Consider the following 18,506-nt stretch of genomic DNA (forward strand, 5'->3'; position numbering starts at 1 on the left):
TCCCGCCATTTATGACATCTCTCTGTTTAGAACTCCTATTTCTTGGTTATTAGACATCCCGGATCGGCATTCTCTTTTGTTTTTAACCTATGGGTTTATTTCTTCTCTTTTCTGAGGTATTTAATAAATTTTAGCTTTCAACTCTTCTATTGACATTTAATCTCAGATATTGTCATTTTAATTCCAAGAATTTTCTTTTAAAAAATTTTGAGTATTTCTTTTAAACAGTAACCTGTTGTTTTGTATGTTATTATTATATTCTCATAACTCTGAGAATACTGATATCATTTTGGGAAAGCTTTCTTCTCCTTGCATTGTTTTCTTCCTCCAAATACCTGTTTTGTTTTGGTCTTATTTTCCATGCTAGGTGCCATTCTCAGGTGTCCCAAGCTCCTCGTTGTCTGCTGCTGTTGCAAAAGAGATGGAAAGGCTGATTGGAAACTCTGAACTCTTGAATGGGACTTGTTAATTATGGGCTTCACTGTAAAGTGATTGTCTGGACTAATAATTTGAGGAATATCTGATATTGTCTTTATGTCTTCCTTTTAGAATGTTTGAGTTCTTGGAAAAGACGATACTCATCTGCCTGTAGGATAAAAGCCTGGTTTCCGGAGTTCTAAAAACCATGTGAGAGGAGAGCATTTGTTCACCTAATGTCCCTGTTTCAGTATAGTACCCTTGTCTCAACTGTGCTATAGATATATCCAGCTCAGTGATCCTGTTTTATCCTTTCCAGACAATACTAGGGTGAGAGAGTGGTGGTTGCCCAGGTATACAAAATGGGAACAGTGATTTAGGAATCTGAATCTTAAACTGACTTTTAACTAATTTTTCTTTAGAGGAACCTGGTATGGCAAATCTTGGGTAAAAGTCAGGTTCATTCTTGACTTTTCCTTCTGCTTCGATAGGATTCTGTTTTCTTAGGGCTGTTGTGTCTTTGATCACTCTTCCATCTATTTTATTTGGATTTATGCCTTAATTTCAAATTTTTTTTTTTTTTTTTTTTTTTTTTTGAGATGGAGTCTCTCTCTGTAGGCCAGGCTGGAATGCAGTGGCGTGATCTCAGCTCACTGCAACCTCCGCCTCCCGGGTTCCAGTTCAAGCAATTCTCCTGCCTCAGCCTCCCAAGTAGCTGGAATTACAGGCACACGCCATCACGCCCAGCTGATTTTTTTTTTGTATTTTTAGTAGAGATGGGATTTCACCATGTTGGCCAGGCTGGTCTTGAACGCCTGACCGTGTGATCCACCAGCCTTGGCCTCCCAAAGTGTTGGGATTACAGGGGTGAGCCACTGCACGTGGCCTCAAAAATCTTTCACAGTTAATTTAGAAGAGTTTTGGGGAGCAAAGGAAAGAAGGTGGGTTGATGCAATCTGTCCTTACCTCTCTTGTTGACTTTGGATCTATCTATGGCAGCGGTTTAAATTTGTTTCTTGCAATGGAGTTCTTTCTTTGAAATAGTATGTAGAAGCTCAGTATATAAAATACATATAAGCAGGACTGCTCTGTTTGAAAAGGAAATGAGAGTTTATGGTTCTACTTTCTCAGTTCTCCTCTTACCCTTTCCCTACCACGAGAACTCCCTGGAAAGCATAATTTGTAAACCACTGATTTAGAAATTACTGAACATAACTTATCCCTCCTGTAGATGTTAGACATTGAGTGAAGTTCATGGCATTATGGGAATAACATTTGATTTATTCCTTTAGAGATTAATTTTATTGCTTCTAAATGCTCGAATGGAGCAAGGCAAAGAGAAAGATTCATTCTAAAAATCTTTTAGTTGAAATAGAATTGGACTCAACTTCCATGCAGGCTAACTTTATAATTACAAAAATAACTATCAAATGCTATTTTTTATTTGAGAAGAAAGTCTGTAGATTTACCTGAATATTAAATGGTATTCAACTGTACATTCACATTTTGATAATGGAAGATGTTAGAAATTCCCAAATTTACTTTCAGAAAGCTAAAATTCTCTATTATGCTGGATTGCTATTAGAGCCAATGTTTATTCTAAATTACTTACTTAAATATAAGAGTCAGAGGAAGTCTTCAGGGTGAGAAAAAATATTTAGGGCTTATCTTGCAGGGAAATCATTATTAAATTTGTGCATAGTTTAGCTTAACATTTATGTGCAGTCTAGCCATTCAAAACATTGTTATTTCCTTTTTCCTCCGCCGTTCCCTGGAGTGGGCCATCAGTTACCTGATAAAGCCATGGAAATATGTGGAAGTATTTATGCAATGCACATCACTCAAACGTCCAGTTGGGAATGGGCGCCAAGATTGAGAAACCTTGTCAAATGAAATGTATTTTTGTATGTCTCTAAGATGAACCAATGTATTCTTGAATGTGATAAGAAAAAGAAAATAAAAACAAAAAACAAACAAATCAACAGAAACCAAAAAGCACTTTACTAGTGTAGAGGACTAACGTGAGGGAAGTGCGTGTAGCTCTTTGCAGAATCTTCCATTTTAATCCAGTCTTCTGCTGTTACCTGTTTACCATTACTACCATTTCACAGAAGACTCAGACTTCATCCTAAAAAAATATCTCCAGTCATGCTGCAGAAAATAATTCGTTAGCTTCAGCTGCAGGAATGAGACACCTTTAAAAAAGAGAAATGTGACCCAAACTTTTGTGAGAAACACCTTGTATTTTGATTGCTATTTCATACTCGAAGGACTCTTGAAAAACGGAAAAAACCTAAAACATCATCTTGCTTATGGTCTCTTTTGGTGGCAGACTATGAATGGGACATAGGACCCCCATAAGATATATCTAGTGAAGCATTGAGAGATGGATAAACAGGTGCCTGCGGGAAAGGTACTCTTTTAGCCTTCTTATAGAAGAGTATTGAAACAGGAGAAAATGTTTACTTTCTAGAGCTATCAACTGTAGAAAGGAAAAGTCCTGGGGAAGACTTGTTCTGGCAAAGTGCATGCTTTGGCACCTCTGCAGAGAACATGCAGGTTGCCTGCAAACATTAAATGTCTACTTGGTGTACCATGGCCTCAGCTCGCTTCTTGATGACATCATGAATCTGAGCTCTGGCCAACGGATTTTGAGACGAGCCAAAATGCTGTGGAGCATGCAGAAGCCACTCATTGCTGTTGTCTTCAAGAAGCCAGAGGAAGACATGCAAAGAATTAAATAAAGACACTGAAGCTGTGTTACAAAACAGTTGATCAGGTTGAATTATCCGCTCTCTAACAATATTTTGAGAGTTCAATAAAAACTAGCAGCTCTTCAATTAGCCGGGCATGGTGGCAGGCGCCTGTAGTCCCAGCTACTCGGGAGGCTGAGGCAGGAGAATGGCGTGAACCCGGGAGGTGGAGCTTGCAGTGAGCCAAGATCAAACCACTGCACTCCAGCCTGGGCGACAGAGCGAGACTCCTTCTCAAAACAAACAAACAAACAAACAAACAAGCAGCTCTTCAAGCAATTGCTATATTCGAGAGCTGAACCTCTTTTTCTTGAAGTTGCCACTATAAATGTTTGTCCTTGTTTTTATTTCTCTTTAATCTTTCACACACAGGCCTCTCTCACCTGTAGAATCTTGAGTAAGACCATGGGAAGTAGGCAAGGCTATTTTCTATGACTCAGCTTGGTGGAGAGCCCTGACTCCAAGATCTGAGACATTTGCCGGGGGATTCCCTTCCCTGTTTTTCTATCCACACCTCTGCTTTCTTCTACCCTCCTTCTCTCTCTTCTCTCTTAACCCTTTTGTTTTTACTTTTTCCACATTCATAGGCATTCTTTCCTCAGTTGAACCTGTCCTCATGGCTCCCTGAGCCTGGGTTGGCTGATCTGAACCAGTGTCATTTTGTGTGGTTGGTGGTAAAGGCAAAATGTAATATGTGTGAAATCACTTTAAAAATGACAAGGTGGGGCCCTATGCGGTGGCTCACACCTGTAATCCCAGCACTTTGGGAGGCCAAGGCGGGCAGATCACAAGGTCAAGAGATCGAGATCATCCCGGCCAACATGATGAAACCCCATCTCTACTAAAAATACAAAAATTAGCCAGGCATGGTGGCGCATGCCTGTAGTCCCAGCTACTCGGGAGGCTGAGGCAGGAGAGTTGCTTGAACCCGGGAGGCGGAGGTTGCAGTGAGCCGAGATCACGTCACTGCTCTCCAGCCTGGCGACAGAGTGAGACTGTCAAAAAAAAAAAAGACAAGGTGTTTCAGCGGGGTGGTTTTTACTATTATATATTCAGTATTGTTATGGGACAGGGCTCACTCCACATAAAGCAGAACTTCCCTGTGGCTCAGCTTTGCCCTGAGCTCCTCTTGTCATTCCACCAACTCTTGCTTCCCCCGGCTCCTATGGTGATGTCCTCTCTGGGTCAGTTTCCCTTCTCTGTCTTTCTCGTCTTCTCATTATAACTTATCTACTCTGTCTCATTTCCTCAGAGGCTTCTTAGGAACTGATTACTTTTGGTTGATCAAGCACTCTGGAGCCAAGGGGATAACGGTTAACAGATTTGATGGTAACACATCAGAGATATCCACATTTTAACTGGAGATTCCATGAACTCCAATATGGAGCATGACAGTGAAATTTTAGGCAGCAATGTGAAGCCTTGTGCATGTGAATGATTTTTCTGTTCCACCCATTCAGGAGGTGAGCTAAGGCCGTGTATAGAGGCTACTGAATAAAATATTGAGGCAGGATGCGAATGGAAGGTTTGTGGTTTGGGGAGGGCAATAAGAGTAACAACGTCTTTTAAAGAAGAGTTAGGAAAGAAATAGTACAGTTAAGATATCACGTACAAAATGTGGGTATTTTCAGTCACCCCAGCAGCCTCTATTCTGTTAACGTTTCTCTGCATCTGGCTCTGAGAAAGGATAGGCAAATACAGGTTATGCAAATGGAGATGGTGTCATTGAGCTGGGAGTGATTTGCATGCCAAAGGAGATTGCAGAAATTATCCTTTCAAATTCTGGGGACTGGGGGTGTTTGCTGGTGGCTGAGATTTTCTATGAATCCAGGGACAAGGACTTCTGAGTCTCTGGTGTCAACAGGGTGGCTTGACTCAGCCAGAGAGGCTGTTTTTCCCTGCAGATGTGTCCCAGCCCTCTGCAGTAGGAGCCGAGACTTAGCAGAACCTCCCTGGAGAAGATGCCCTCCTTGCCCACGTTGATCTTCATAGCCATCTTTTGCCTGGAGTCATTGGCTGCAATGCTGCAGAATGGCTTCTTGGTCACAATGCTGGGCAGGGAGTGGGTAAGGTGCCGGATGCTGTCCACAAGTGACATGATTGTGGCCTGTGTCGCTGCCTCCCGGTTCTGCCTGCATGGGGTAGCCATGGCGAACAACCTCCTGGCCTCCCTAGATTTTTGGCGTGCAGTTCCCTATATGAACATCTTCTGGGACCTTTTCAGTGCCCTCACTTTGTGGTTTACTGCCTTGCTTGCTGCTTTCTACTGTGTGAAGATCTCATCTTTCTCCCACCCCACCTTCGCCTGGCTGAAGTGGAGGATCTCTCGGTTAGTGCCCAAGCTGATCAAGGGCTCCCTGATCATCTGTGGCCTGCAAGTCATCTCATCAGCCACTGGGAACATACTGTTTGGTCAGAGGAAGGTCTTCCTGAGTTCCTATGGAAACGAAACTCTAGTTTATAGAGTGCAGGCTTCATTTCAGCGCTACTTTTTCTTTCATGAAGGGTTTGTGTTATTGATTCCGTTCCTCCTGTTCTTAGTGTCCACCGTCTTGCTCATAGTCTCGCTGTGCTGGCACTTGAGGCAGATGAGGGACCTCAGGCCTGGCCCCTGTGATCCCAGCACCCAGGCTTACACCATGGCTTTAAAGTCACTCACCTTTTCCCTCATCTTCTGTACATTGCACTTCCTGTCCTTGTTTGTTTCTGCTTTGAAAATCATAAACTTTCAGAATCACTGGCACTGGGCCTGGGAAGTGCTAATCTATGCCAACATCTGTCTGCACTCTACTGTCCTGGTGCTGAGGAGCCCCAAACTGAAAAAGGGCCTGAAGACATGGCCTCAGCTCCAGTGCCCATGTGCTGCTGGCTCACAGGGCTTTGGAAGGTGCTGGCCATAGGGTGGTTCTGCTCCTGAGTTATCCATGTCAATAACCAGTCCTGGGATGAATGATCCTGGCAGGAATGTATAAGGTTTGGGTACTGTCTTTCTCTTTCCAGTTTCTTCTTTCTCTCCCCCTCTGTCCATGCCTCAGAATCCCTTTTCCATCTTGCTCTCTGTGTTCTTACCATCCCCTCCACTGCTGTGAGTCTCTAGTCCTAGCCGTCAATCACCTTGACCTTTGCTGGTGGCCTCATTTCCTCATGGGGCCCCAAGAATCTATAGGTAAGCAACCCTAATATTTGCCAAGCATCATTTTGGTCTGTATGCCCTTTATAGAGAACGTAACTGTCGTCAGTTGTCTCTGTGGGCAAACTGAAGCTTATTTTTCATATATTTTATTTTACTTTTAAGATGGAATCTTGCTGTGTTGCCCAGGCTGGAGTGCAGTGGTGTGATCTCAGTTCACTGCGGCCTCCACCTCCCGTATTCAAGCAATTCTCCTGCCTCAGCCTCCCGAGTAGCTGGGACTACAGGCGTGTGCCACCACGCCTGGCTAATTTTTGTATTTTTAGTAGAGATGGAGTTTCACCATGTTGGCCAGGCTGGTCTCAATCTCCTCACCTCAAGTGATCCACGCACCTGTGGGATTACAGACGTGAGCCACCACACCCCACCTTGAAGCTTATTTTTTTATAGTGACATAGATTGTGCAGCACCATTCACTTGACATCGCCTGCCCTTCTGCTCCACACCTGTGCTCTTGGCCTCGTCTCTCCACTTCAGCCCAATAAATCTTCTTCCCTTCTTCCCCCAAGTCCTTTTCTTCTTCATGTGCTTCTTGGGCCCACCCAGTACTTCCTTCTTTCCTTTCTCTGCCAGTCTCCATCATTTCCTTCCTTTGTGTTCTGCTTAAGACTGATTCCACCCAGGGAGCTTTTCCAGCCTGATCTCACAGAAGGCTAAGGACACACAGGAGTTTGGTGCCACTGTATGTCACATCCATAACTTCATGTGCTCATGTCGAATGAATAGGAATTGTCTGATGTAAAAATGCTTTTAGGTTTTGACCAACAGAAGACAGATGGAAAACAAAGGAAATGTCCTACAGTTCTTAATTTTGATGATCCTACTCTTCCTGTCTGCTCACCCAGGAGGTGGATCCCAGAGGCTGCTGCTGAGGATGGGAATCTCCAGATTGGGATGTCTGCATCCCAGAGCTTGTGCAAGATGATCCACTAGGCCTGTAGCAATTTCAGTTTCCATTTATTTTTATCTTTTCCTTTTAATCCCTTTTTTTGGGTTATTTTATGATGCATATAACATATTAGTAAAATGTACATGCATATAATTAAAAATAAATATGCACATGGTAGTATCTTAGTCAGCCTAGGCTGCTGTGACAGAATACCATAAACTGGGTGTTTATGCAGCAGATATTTATTTCTCACAGTTCTGGAGCCTGAAACTGAGGGTGCCAGCATGGTTGGGTTCTGGTGAGGGCCCTCTCTGGGTTGCAGACAGATACCTTATTGTTGTGTTCTCACGTGGCAGAGAGATTTATCTTTCTTGTGTTTCTTCTTATAAGGACACTAATCCCATTCATGAGGGCTTCACCCTTATGAACTAATTACCTCCTGAAAGCGTTATCTCTAAATGTTATCACATTGAGGGTTAAGGTTTCAGTGTATGCATTTTGGGAGGACACAAACATTCAATTCATAGCTGGTGGGTTGCATGTTCATATATATATATTTTACCGATGGAATTCATGATAAAAAAGTATGGAGACTGATAGACTAAAAGAGATTGGGAAAAACACTGCACATGGTTAAGAGAGATTCATATGTTCGAACTAGTCAAAATAGAAGCAGTAAATAACAGGACAGAACAGAGGTTACAAAGAATTTTCAAATAGATAAATGCATGTAACGTCAAATGTCCAATAATACTGGGAAGCTGAGGCCCCAAAACATTATGCTACAATGCTAGCTGGAGGCAAGGATAGCAAGAGAAGAGAGAGGGATGACCAGAGGCAAGATAACAAGATCAGGAATTTTCTCTTGCAAGAGGATGGTTAAAGGTTTAAAAGAGGAGATTCTCAAGTTGCTGGTTAGAGGGTAGAGCGAGGGTGAGGCAGGATGGAGGAACCTGTGGGAAGCTGGCACTGTGGTCGGGCTTTAAATTAAATAGACACCTAAAGTCTGTGAATTATCCCACCTAGAGAACATGTATTATCCTCATCATCAATCACGAAGAATTTTTCTTTTTCTTTGTAGCAACATGAGCGAGCTAATGACTTCCTACAGGTAGATTAACAATAAATTATGAGACTGAGCCTTGGGGCTCAAGCCACAAATTGGTTGGAGGCAGGGAAGACAGGAGCATGGCAGGAGTGGGGAGATCTTTCTCTTCTATCCCTTCTACTCTTCTATGAGCACCTGGAAGACTGCTCTTCCCTAGGGCTGAGCTCCAGAAGTTTACTGAAGGTGTTTGGGTGGGGAGTGGGTGGTGATTCAACTCTCACATTCTGCTCCATCTTCACAGCCCTTCGAGTGATACAGGTTAAGTGGACTTGTCTCAGGAGTTCCTGATTAATCGATGTTCTCAATCTCCTTTTTAAAACTCTAGCTCATAAAAGCCCCAAAACACTTGGTGGCTCTGTCTTGACTAAAGATACAATCTAACATCTCATCAAGGCTTCCAAAATTTTCTGTGACCTCTCTCCAGCCTACCTTTTTTGCTTGATATGTCATCTCTCTATGTAAGTCCTCTGTTGTAGCTAAATGTATCTAATTGTTCTGGATGTAGTCATGTATCCCCCTCCTTTACTGATGCCTCATCTTTTTCCTTCCAACATGCAAGACAGCATCTTTGTTGTCTCACAATTATGGGGCTGTTACTGCTCAACTCTTCTGAGAAATCTTGAGCAAGATCCCTAACACATAGAGCCACAGACTGGGAGTCACTTGTTGAGAGTACTGAGTTGAAGGTTTTCCATATAGAGAGCTAACTCAGGATCCCTGTCCTACTACCCTCATGATTACATTTATAAAGACTGGTTATGAAAAGTTAAAAACTCTCAGACTTGGCTTTTACCTAAGAAGATAAATCTAGACATGAGAAAGCCAAATGCAACAAACAAACAAACAACAAAAAACAGAAGAATCACCACGAAACACATTGCATATTTAAATTCAAATGATTATTCCCTCTTTTGGATTAACTTACTCTGCACATAGTATACATCCAGTAAATGTTTGTGGTTTATGTTTAGCCCGTGAAAGTGCTTTGAGGGCAGATATCTAATTCATTGTTGTAGCCCAATGTCTTTCAAAGGGTTATCATGGCATATAGGATATGCTTAATAAATTATTATTAAATGAATTGAAGGTTAAATGCACATCTTTGTCATTGAAGGTGTGGGAGGTGGATGAAAAAGATTCAAGTTTTCCATATTGGGCGGTTTGTAGGTGGCCATACTCCAGAGCTATAAGCCCAAAGTTTGCCCCATTTCTCCAAGTTCCAGTAGAAAACAGCCAAATGTCAGCCAGAAGAACAAGGGCAAGGAAGAGAGCAGTTGGGAACTCTATCTCCTGGAAATTTGCATCTTCACAGAAAGGCAGAGTGAATTACCTTAGTTCATCTTCTTTCCTTTACTCAGAAGAACTATGTCCACTATGGTTGGCCTATGTGTTAAAGAAACAATTCCACCTGGAAGTGGACTACTGGGAAGTAGACTGGGAACTGGGAAGAGATGCTGACATGTGTTCTATTCCCTTTTTGTGGGGGTCCTATATATGGAACTGGTAGGTTGTGGTGTCAGAAGATGTGTATTCTATTACAAATCCCCTTACTGTCATGTTACTTGATCCTGAGCCTTCAATATTGCTGTATTTGACCCAGAACAATTTCTGCTTTCCCATCTCCCTGTGACACGTTAACCTACTTACACTCACCTGGGTGTTGATTGCTGATTTTTTTGACTCTTTGAAGCTAATTTCTATAAAGAATGTGGTCTTTTTTTTACTCTGTCCTTCTCTGGTTGATGTCAATGGTCTGACATTTGGTGCCCTGAACTTCTGTTGCATCCCTGATGCTCTCCTGAATTCTCCTTATGCTACTTATTATGCCACAGGATGGATGGAATAGAAGATAGCCATTCTAATAAAGTCATTGTCATCATCACCATCATCGCTGCTTGTCCATATGCAGAGGTTTATAATTTCCAATATATTTACCATATTTATGGTCATATTTATTTGTGATCCATATTTTTTGTAGGTGAAGAAAGGGGGGCGTTCAGAGAGGTTAACTGCTTGAGGATCCGTAGTGATTGTGACAAGACTCAAAAGTTGGGCTTCCGAGTTCAGCTGGGGATGAAGAAGATGGAGGTGTAACATGTATTGCTAACCATGGCAGAGATTCCTGGTCCTGGAATCAGTTTCGATTTTGGTCTCTCCTCTGCATAACTGTGACTTTAGGTGGGAGTCTTAATATATAATTTGGGGCCTTATTTCTTTTATCTGTAAGATTATCTTTCGTGTCTTCTTTTGTTCTAAGCCTAGATTCTAAGACATCTTTGTGAATTAGAACATAGGATACTTTTCATATTTTATAGATGGACAAAATGAGGTGCAGAGAGGCTGACATATCCAACGACTCACAATAAGGGGTGAAGCTTGGACTAAAGGCTGTCTCGACTCCTAGCACAGGGCTCATTCTGCCATATCCCATTGGCTTATCACTACTGGGGGTTCCTCTGTGAAGTGCTATTTTAGAGGCTACCAGTTATAAAATATATATTTTTAAATTTTGAAAAAAGTTGACTGCCTCATTATGTATAATTGTCTCCTGTGTTCTTTTTTTATGATGATGGTCACTGTGAGTAATAAGACTTGAATTAATCTTTCTCTATAAAGGTTTGCTTAGTTTTCTCTGTCTCATTTAAAGGGGTATTGCCATACCACTCCCCTCGTAGAGTTGTTGTGAGACCTAAGCAGAGCACTCAGAACAATGCCTGCAACACAACAATCACCCCCCCGCTGTGGATGTGAGCACTGTCTCAGTAGCGGGTATGCCCCATGGATGATACTACTGAGCCAGCAGGTGCATGGTCCTGTCGTAGGTGTCCGCTTAGAGAAGTATAACCTCCTGTGTAAGGACACTAAATGCCAGGGCCTGATATATTATCCACTTTGATGTTGACATGCGCAGAGAATAGGCAGAAGAGCAGGCAAATTTTTGGGCAGGTATGGGGACTTTGAAAATTGAGCCTTGACAATATTTGCATCTACTCTGAGAAGAAAAAACCTCTTACCCTCCTCTGATAGCCTGCATCCTCTACTCTGGCCTAGCCTCTGCACTTGGGGCAGCTGGAAGGACAAACTTATCCTACAGGACCTTCCAGAGCAACCCAACAGAAATAGCCCTTGAAGCTTTGGGACCAATCTTGTCCATCAGAGAGATGAATGGAGACCACATGGTTCTAGGATCTTCGATGACTGATGAGAAGGCCATCATCTTGGCTATCATTTTACTCCTTTTATGCCTGGTAGCAATAGCAGGCAATTGTTTCATCACTGCTGCTCTGGGCATGGAGTGGGTGCTACAGAGAATGTTGTTGCCTTGTGATAAATTATTGGTTAGCCTAGGGGCCTCTCGCTTTTGTCCTCAGTGGGTGGTAATGGGTAAGACCACTTATGTTTTCTTGTATCCGACGGCCTTCCCATACAACCCTGTACTGCGGTTTCTAGCTTTCCAGTGGGACTTGCTGAATGCTGCCACCTTATGGTTCTCTACCTGGCTTAGTGTCTTCTATTGTGTGAAAATTGCTACCTTCACCCACCCTGTCTTCCTCTGGCTAAAGCACAAGTTGTCTGAGTGGGTACCGTGGATGCTCTTCAGCTCTGTAGGGCTCTCCAGCTTCACCACCATTCTATTTTTCATAGGCAACCATAGAGTATATCAGAGCTATTTAAGGAACCATCTACAACCTTGGAATGTCACTGGCAATAGCATATGGAGCTACTGTGAGAAATTCTATCTCTTCCCTCTAAAAATGATTACTTGGACAATGCCCACTGCTGTCTTTTTCATTTGCATGATTTTGCTCATCACATCTCTGGGAAGACACATGAAGAAGGCTCTCCTTACAAACTCAGGATTCCGAGACCCCAGTGTGCAGGCACACATAAAGGCTATGCTGGCTCTCCTCTCTTTTGCCATGCTCTTCATCTCGTATTTCCTGTCACTGGTGTTCAGTGCTGCAGGTATTTTTCCACCTCTGGACTTTAAATTCTGGGTGTGGGAGTCAGTGATTTATCTGTGTGCAGCAGTTCACCCCATCATTCTACTCTTCAGCAACCGCAGGCTGAGAGCTGTGCTGAAGAGGTGCCGTTCCTCAAGGTGTGGGACACCTTGAACCACAGCTGATGAAAAGCTTCAAGGAGATTCTTGTGGAGAAGGCATGGACTCAAAGGGACATAGCTTCTCTCTTTGCCACATTGAATGTTCTCTTCCTGTTGCTGCAGTTAATGATTAGAAAAATAACTTCAACGAAATAGGATACAAGGTGAGAGTAAAGGTCCTGAAATATGGGCTAGTGTCACTTTAATGTACTCAGGAAGTGCATAGTTCATGTGGCCATGGTTCCTGTGGGACTTGATGTGGTCAAAGAATCCAGAAGCCTTTATTTTTCCTGTGATCGATCTCTTGGTGTTTAAAATAATCGTTCTGGGAACTGGTTGCAAAGATCCTCAAACTTCATGCAATATTTTATCTGTTGAATCGAACTCGGGCATGCTTATGGAACTGCAGTTTTCGCAGGCTTTGTCCTGTGAACCACCTTTCCCTTCTCATCAATTCAGTTTTCTGGCCATCTAATGTGGTGCCTCTCTCCTTCTTTCCCTGGAAGAGTTTCTGGTGTCTAAACTCTCTACACAGAGCATAGTGTAATTGGTGCATGTGTGTGGCAGTGTGTGTTGTCAGGGATGTGTGTATTCTCCCATGACCTTTGGAGATCCCTCCGAGTGCTGGGGGTCTATGATTTGTATGTGATTCATGTTCTCTATAATAGCCCAGCTTGTTACTCTCTTCTGTATTTGTTAAGGTCTGTGGGTTCAGATGTAACTTCTTTTGATTGATATTGGGACCTATTGTAATTCCCCTACTGACATGGGGAAGTTTATCTATATCTGTCTAAGACCTAACATTTAAGAAGAAAAAGCCTTTGTGTTTGGTGAACCATGTTCAGACTGCCTTTCTGCTTTTCCAAGCTCCTCTCAAACGTTCTTTAAGTTCAGTCCAAGCTCCTCTCAAACGTTCTTTAAGTTCAGTTACTCCTTGAATCATTCAAACGGGACAACCCTCAACTTTCCTCCATTCACTTTAAAATCTCTCCCCCTCCTTTCCTAGTTTTTACCTCCACCACACTCCTCTACATTAGAGGACTGGTCTCTGTTTTTGGCTTTTCAAGGCTGACATCTGTGCTCCTAGCCCACCTGCTCCTGCCCATTTTCTCTCTGCTGCTAGGTCAAGGATTTCTACTTCTACACAAATCTTCCAACTTTCCCTCTTTATTGTCCTTCCCTTCTTCAACAAATGTGCCTCTAAATTTTTTCCTGAAAACAATCCCCTTATCTGTCTCGCTCCTCCCCCCTCCCTATACCCCTGTGCTGCCAATGAGTCACTTGCAGGGTCCTCCTGTGTGCCTTCCAATCCTCTCCTGCTTCCCTGTTCTGTTGAAACATGTTTGTTTCTACAGGGACACACACGATCTCTTTGTCACTAAATGTGATATTGTCCCCAGCCCTTATCCTCCCATGTCTCTGTGGTATCTGCCTCTGTTGATAACAAATGATTTCCTTAAAATAAACTGATGAAAAATATTTTTACAAAAGTACTGCTGATCTTGGTGAAAGGTTTTTTTAAAAGGGAAACTAAACATCACCCATAATTACCCATCTGCACATCTTTCTAAAAGTTGTTCTCTTGGCGACGGATGCTAGGATCTCCTTCCAGTTCCCATCACTTCTTTTTGTGTCCCCTTCACTAACCACTCATCCTCCTGCCCCTTGGTTCTGTCCTTAGCCAGCCCTCTTCTTCCTTTGAGATGATATCTAATCTCTTTCCTTTGTGTTTAAATCTATTCACATAGCTTCAGTTATGCCCTTCATGTCGATAATTACCAAAGCCTTGACCTTTCTCTAAACTCCAATCCTATATTTTCTTCCACTTATTGGACATTACCACCTGATAGTACCATGAGCAAATTTAGCAATTTCAAAGTATTTCCTTCTTCTTTATTTCCTCCTCTTCCTCTTCTTCTTTTCCCTCCCTCCTCTTCCCACCAGCCCGTCCCCTGCTTAGATGAATCTATTCATCTATTACAGCTATTCAGTAAATCAGGCTATCAACCTCTGAGTTAATTTTCACCCCCTTCTCTCTACTGAGCCCTTGTACCTAATAGGTAACCATTTTCAAATTTTACCTCTGTGATGTCTCCATCATCTGTCTCCTTCTTCCCATTCCTGATCTTTGTTGAGATTAGACTATCTTCCTCTCCCACCTGCACTGCTGAGATTTCTTCTTTACTACTTGCTTCATTTCATGGTTCGCTACCACCCCAGTCAGAACTATCATTTCCAGATTAATCTCCTGAAGGTGTACCACCCGATCATCGCTCAGTGCCTTTTTTCTTTTTTCTTTTCTTTTTTTTTTTTTGAGACAGAGTCTTGCTCTGTCACCCAGGCTGGAGTGCAGTGGCTTGATCTTGGCTCACTGCAACCTAATTTTGGTTCACTGCAACCTCCACCTCCTGGGTTCAAGTGATTCTCTTGCCTCAGCCTCCTGAGTAGCTGGAATTACAGTGCATACCATCATGTCCAGCTAATTTTTGTATTTTTAGTAGAGACAGGGTTTTGCCATGTTGGTCAGGCTGGGCTTGAACTCCTAACCTCAAATGACCTGCCTGCCTCAGCGTCTCAAAGTGCTGGGATTACAGGCATGAGCCACCACACCCAGCCTCTCAGTGCCTATTAAATGAAGCACAGGCCCCCTAACTGTGGCATTCAAGAACCTCCACAGTCTGGCAACAACTTTATCTTTCACTGCCATTCTAGTAGATCCTATTTTGCAGCAAATTTGGATTATTATTCTGAGCATGCCTAAAACTTCCTCCCTGATATCCTGAAAAGCACTCCCTATTCCCCCACGTACCTGTCAAAAACCCTACTTAACATTTTTTTTTTCTGTTTAACTTTTATTAATTCAAATGGTGTCTCTTCAGTGAAGCTTTTCTGGATGCTCCCCAAGGCTTAATCTCTTCCTCAGTTGTGACATTAGTCCTGCCTGTGACGCTGTTGTTTGCATAGTTGTCTCTTCCACCCTAGAAGATCTTAAACTTCTTAACGGCATGGGCTGCCTCATGCTCTTCCATGCATCCTCTGAAGCACTTACAAGTACTTGCGCTGAGCAGAATGGTTCTATAAGCTGGAATCCAGCTACAAACACATGTACTTTTATCTGTACATTTATCTCTGGGGTACCTACTATATTTTTATGCCTATGTTTGAGCTGCATTCCCTTTACTGTCTGGCTGGCTTATCTTTTGGAAGTCCCACTTTGACTTATGCACAATGTAGAAACAATAAATGGGTGAGTGAGAGAGTAAAATTTCCCTGATTTTATGATGTCTTTGACATCTTTCTTGTACATTTGCCTGTTGCTAAGCAACTGTGAACAGCAGGCTTTCAGTCCTTCCTATGGGAAACTTAGTGGAGTGCCAGCTCTCCTCTTTGTTACTGACCCAATCTCCCTTTCCATAGCGTCCTACATAAGCTACTCTTTGTTCCTTCTGCTGTTCACACCATTAGCCTAGGAGAACAGAGCATATTCCAGAATCTGAATGATCTCCCCACAGGGACAAGTTGCCTTGGAGCTTAAACACACAGGGAGAAGTAACAGAGAAGCAAGGGTAGTTGTATTTTTAAAATATTTGGTAACTTATTATCATAAATTTTTGTCCATAGCCTAATCTCATCATGAATTATGAGTTGTAATAAAAATTATGAATTATAATATAACTAATTATTACCTGTGTTATATAATTATGAATTATAATATAATTCGTTACTACCTTCATTATATAATTATGAATTATAATAACAATTATTTATTGAACGTCTATTTTGTGTGAGGAACAGGACTAGAGCACTAATTTCTTAGTCTTTTATGTATGGTTTCTTAAAACAACAATGTAAAAAAAATGAGACTTACAGAGGTTTACTGAGGTCCCATGGGCAGTCAGTGGTAGAATTTGGGATACTTTAGTGCTGTAGTATTTAAAACGGTGTGGTACTGATGTAGACAACAAGGTAATACAATATAATAAAAGATGTGAATAGACAAACACATCAACAGATAGCCCAGACAATAGTTACATGAAAAATTACATATATGATAACTAAAGCATTTTAACTCAGTGAGGAAAAGATGGCCATTTAGTGTTGTGGTATACTGGTACTCCAATTGGAAAACCATAAAGTTAGAGCTAACATTTCATCATAAATTCCAGATAGATAATCTTTTTTAAAAATTTTATTTACTTATTTTTAAATTTTTTTGAGACAGGGTCTTGCTCTGTCTCCCAGCTGGAGGAGGTGAGAAAATAAGCATTCATTCTCATATATTGCTGACATAAGCATAAACTGGACCAACATCTTTTCAGAGGACAATTTGGTAGTACCCACCGAAAGTTAACATGTACGTCTTCCTACACCCAGCAATAACAAAAAAAAAAAAAAAAAAAAAGGCCAGGAGTAGCTCATGCCCGTAATCCCCACAGTTTGGGAGGCCAAGATGGGCAGATCTCTTAAGCCCGGGAGTTTGAGCAACATGGTGAAACCCCATCACCTGGGCAACATGGTGAAACCCTGTCTCCACAAAAAACACAAAAATTAGCCAGGCGTGGTGGCACCCACCTGTAGTCCCAGCTACTGCAGAGGCTGAGGCAGGAGAATCACTTGCACCCGAGCACCCAGGGAACACCCGTGCAGACATTGGGAGAACTTGCAAACCCTACAACTGGTGGCCCTGCCGGGGATCAATATTTTTTTTTCTCATAAATGTTATAACAAAACAACATTATTCAAGGACCTGCTGTATAGACAAATAAGTTAGCTTTTATTGATAGTTATTAAACTCTGCACATGCCCAGAAAATACAACCTCTTTGCAAATATCAATGAAATAGTCATGAAAACTGAGAAAATGAAAACTGCATAAAAGGGAAAACTACAATCGAATCTCACTTATGCATAGAAAATCCTAAATAAAATATTAGAAAACACAGTCCAACAGTGCATTACACATTATATCATTTCCAAGTAGAATTTAATTTAGGAATTTAATGATGATTCAATATTAGAAAAGTCATTAACAAAACATATTGATATTCCAAAGATGTTAAAAGGCAATTAAAAAATTTAATACTAAGTTTTGATAAAATGCTCAATAACATAAATATTTAATAACATGAAAAAATATATCCACTGTACCCAAAAACTTGCAACCTATATAATGCATCCAGAGACATTCTTATACAACTCAAAAATATGAAAGGAATGAGCATTATCACCACAATTTGTATCTTAATGGTGAAAACATTTGATTTAATTAAGAGAAATAAATTATAGTTCTAGACATTGGAAAGGGGAGCTATATATATTCTTGTTTAGTTGGAAAATCCAAACAATTAACATCAACATAAGAGCTACTACAGACCGATATGAACTTAGCAAGGTGGTGGGATGCAAAACAAAGATATAGAAATGAATATTTTCTAATATACAAAAGAAACCACCAGTTAGAATAGAGTGAAAGCAAAGATTTTATTGCAATAAGAACAAAAAAGATAAAATACTAGAATTAAATTTTACAAAAAGTGTATAAGACCAACCTGAAGGAAACCTAAAGATACTCAGAAAGACATGAAAGTCGACATGAACTAATGGAATCCTACATTGTCTTCTTAGATAAGAAGATTTGGTACCATAAAGATGTTAAGTATTCTTTCCTCTCTTCCTTTCTTCCTTTCTTTCTCTCTTTCTCTCTTTCCTTCCTTCCTTCCTTTCCCTTCCCTTCCCTTCCCTTCCCTTCCCTTCCCTTCCCTTCCCTTCCCTTCCCTTCCCTTCCCTTCCCTTCCCTCCCCTCCCCTCCCCTCCCCTCCCCTTCCCTTCCCTTCCCTTCCCTTCCCTTCATCTTTCTCTGTTGCCTAGGCTGGAGTGCGGTGGCATATTCTTGGCTCACTGCAACCTCTGCCTCCCAGGTTCAACTGATTCTTACATCTCAGCGTCCCAAGTAGCTGGGACTGCAGGCATGGACCACCATGCCCAGCTAATTTTTGTATTTTTAGTAGAGACAAGGTTTCACCATGTTGGCCAGGCTGGTCTCGAA

At 41.8% G+C, this 18,506-nt stretch overlaps 2 protein-coding genes across 2 annotated transcripts; both read left to right on the forward strand.

Annotated features, from left to right (window-relative positions):
- The first annotated feature begins 5,131 nt into the window (after nucleotides 1–5,131).
- On the forward strand, nucleotides 5,132–6,070 carry LOC129040214 (taste receptor type 2 member 62). The gene has a single exon (XM_054494391.1). It carries the CDS (start codon nucleotides 5,132–5,134, stop codon nucleotides 6,068–6,070), a length of 939 nt encoding a protein of 312 aa, XP_054350366.1.
- A 5,448-nt stretch (nucleotides 6,071–11,518) lies between these two features.
- Nucleotides 11,519–12,475, forward strand: TAS2R60 (taste 2 receptor member 60). The gene has a single exon (XM_054494392.1). The coding sequence runs from the start codon at nucleotides 11,519–11,521 to the stop codon at nucleotides 12,473–12,475; it is 957 nt and encodes a 318-aa protein (XP_054350367.1).
- The last annotated feature ends 6,031 nt before the right edge of the window (nucleotides 12,476–18,506 follow it).

The sequence above is a fragment of the Pongo pygmaeus genome, chromosome 6 (assembly GCF_028885625.2).
Source record: "Pongo pygmaeus isolate AG05252 chromosome 6, NHGRI_mPonPyg2-v2.0_pri, whole genome shotgun sequence".
Lineage (NCBI taxonomy): Eukaryota > Metazoa > Chordata > Mammalia > Primates > Hominidae > Pongo > Pongo pygmaeus.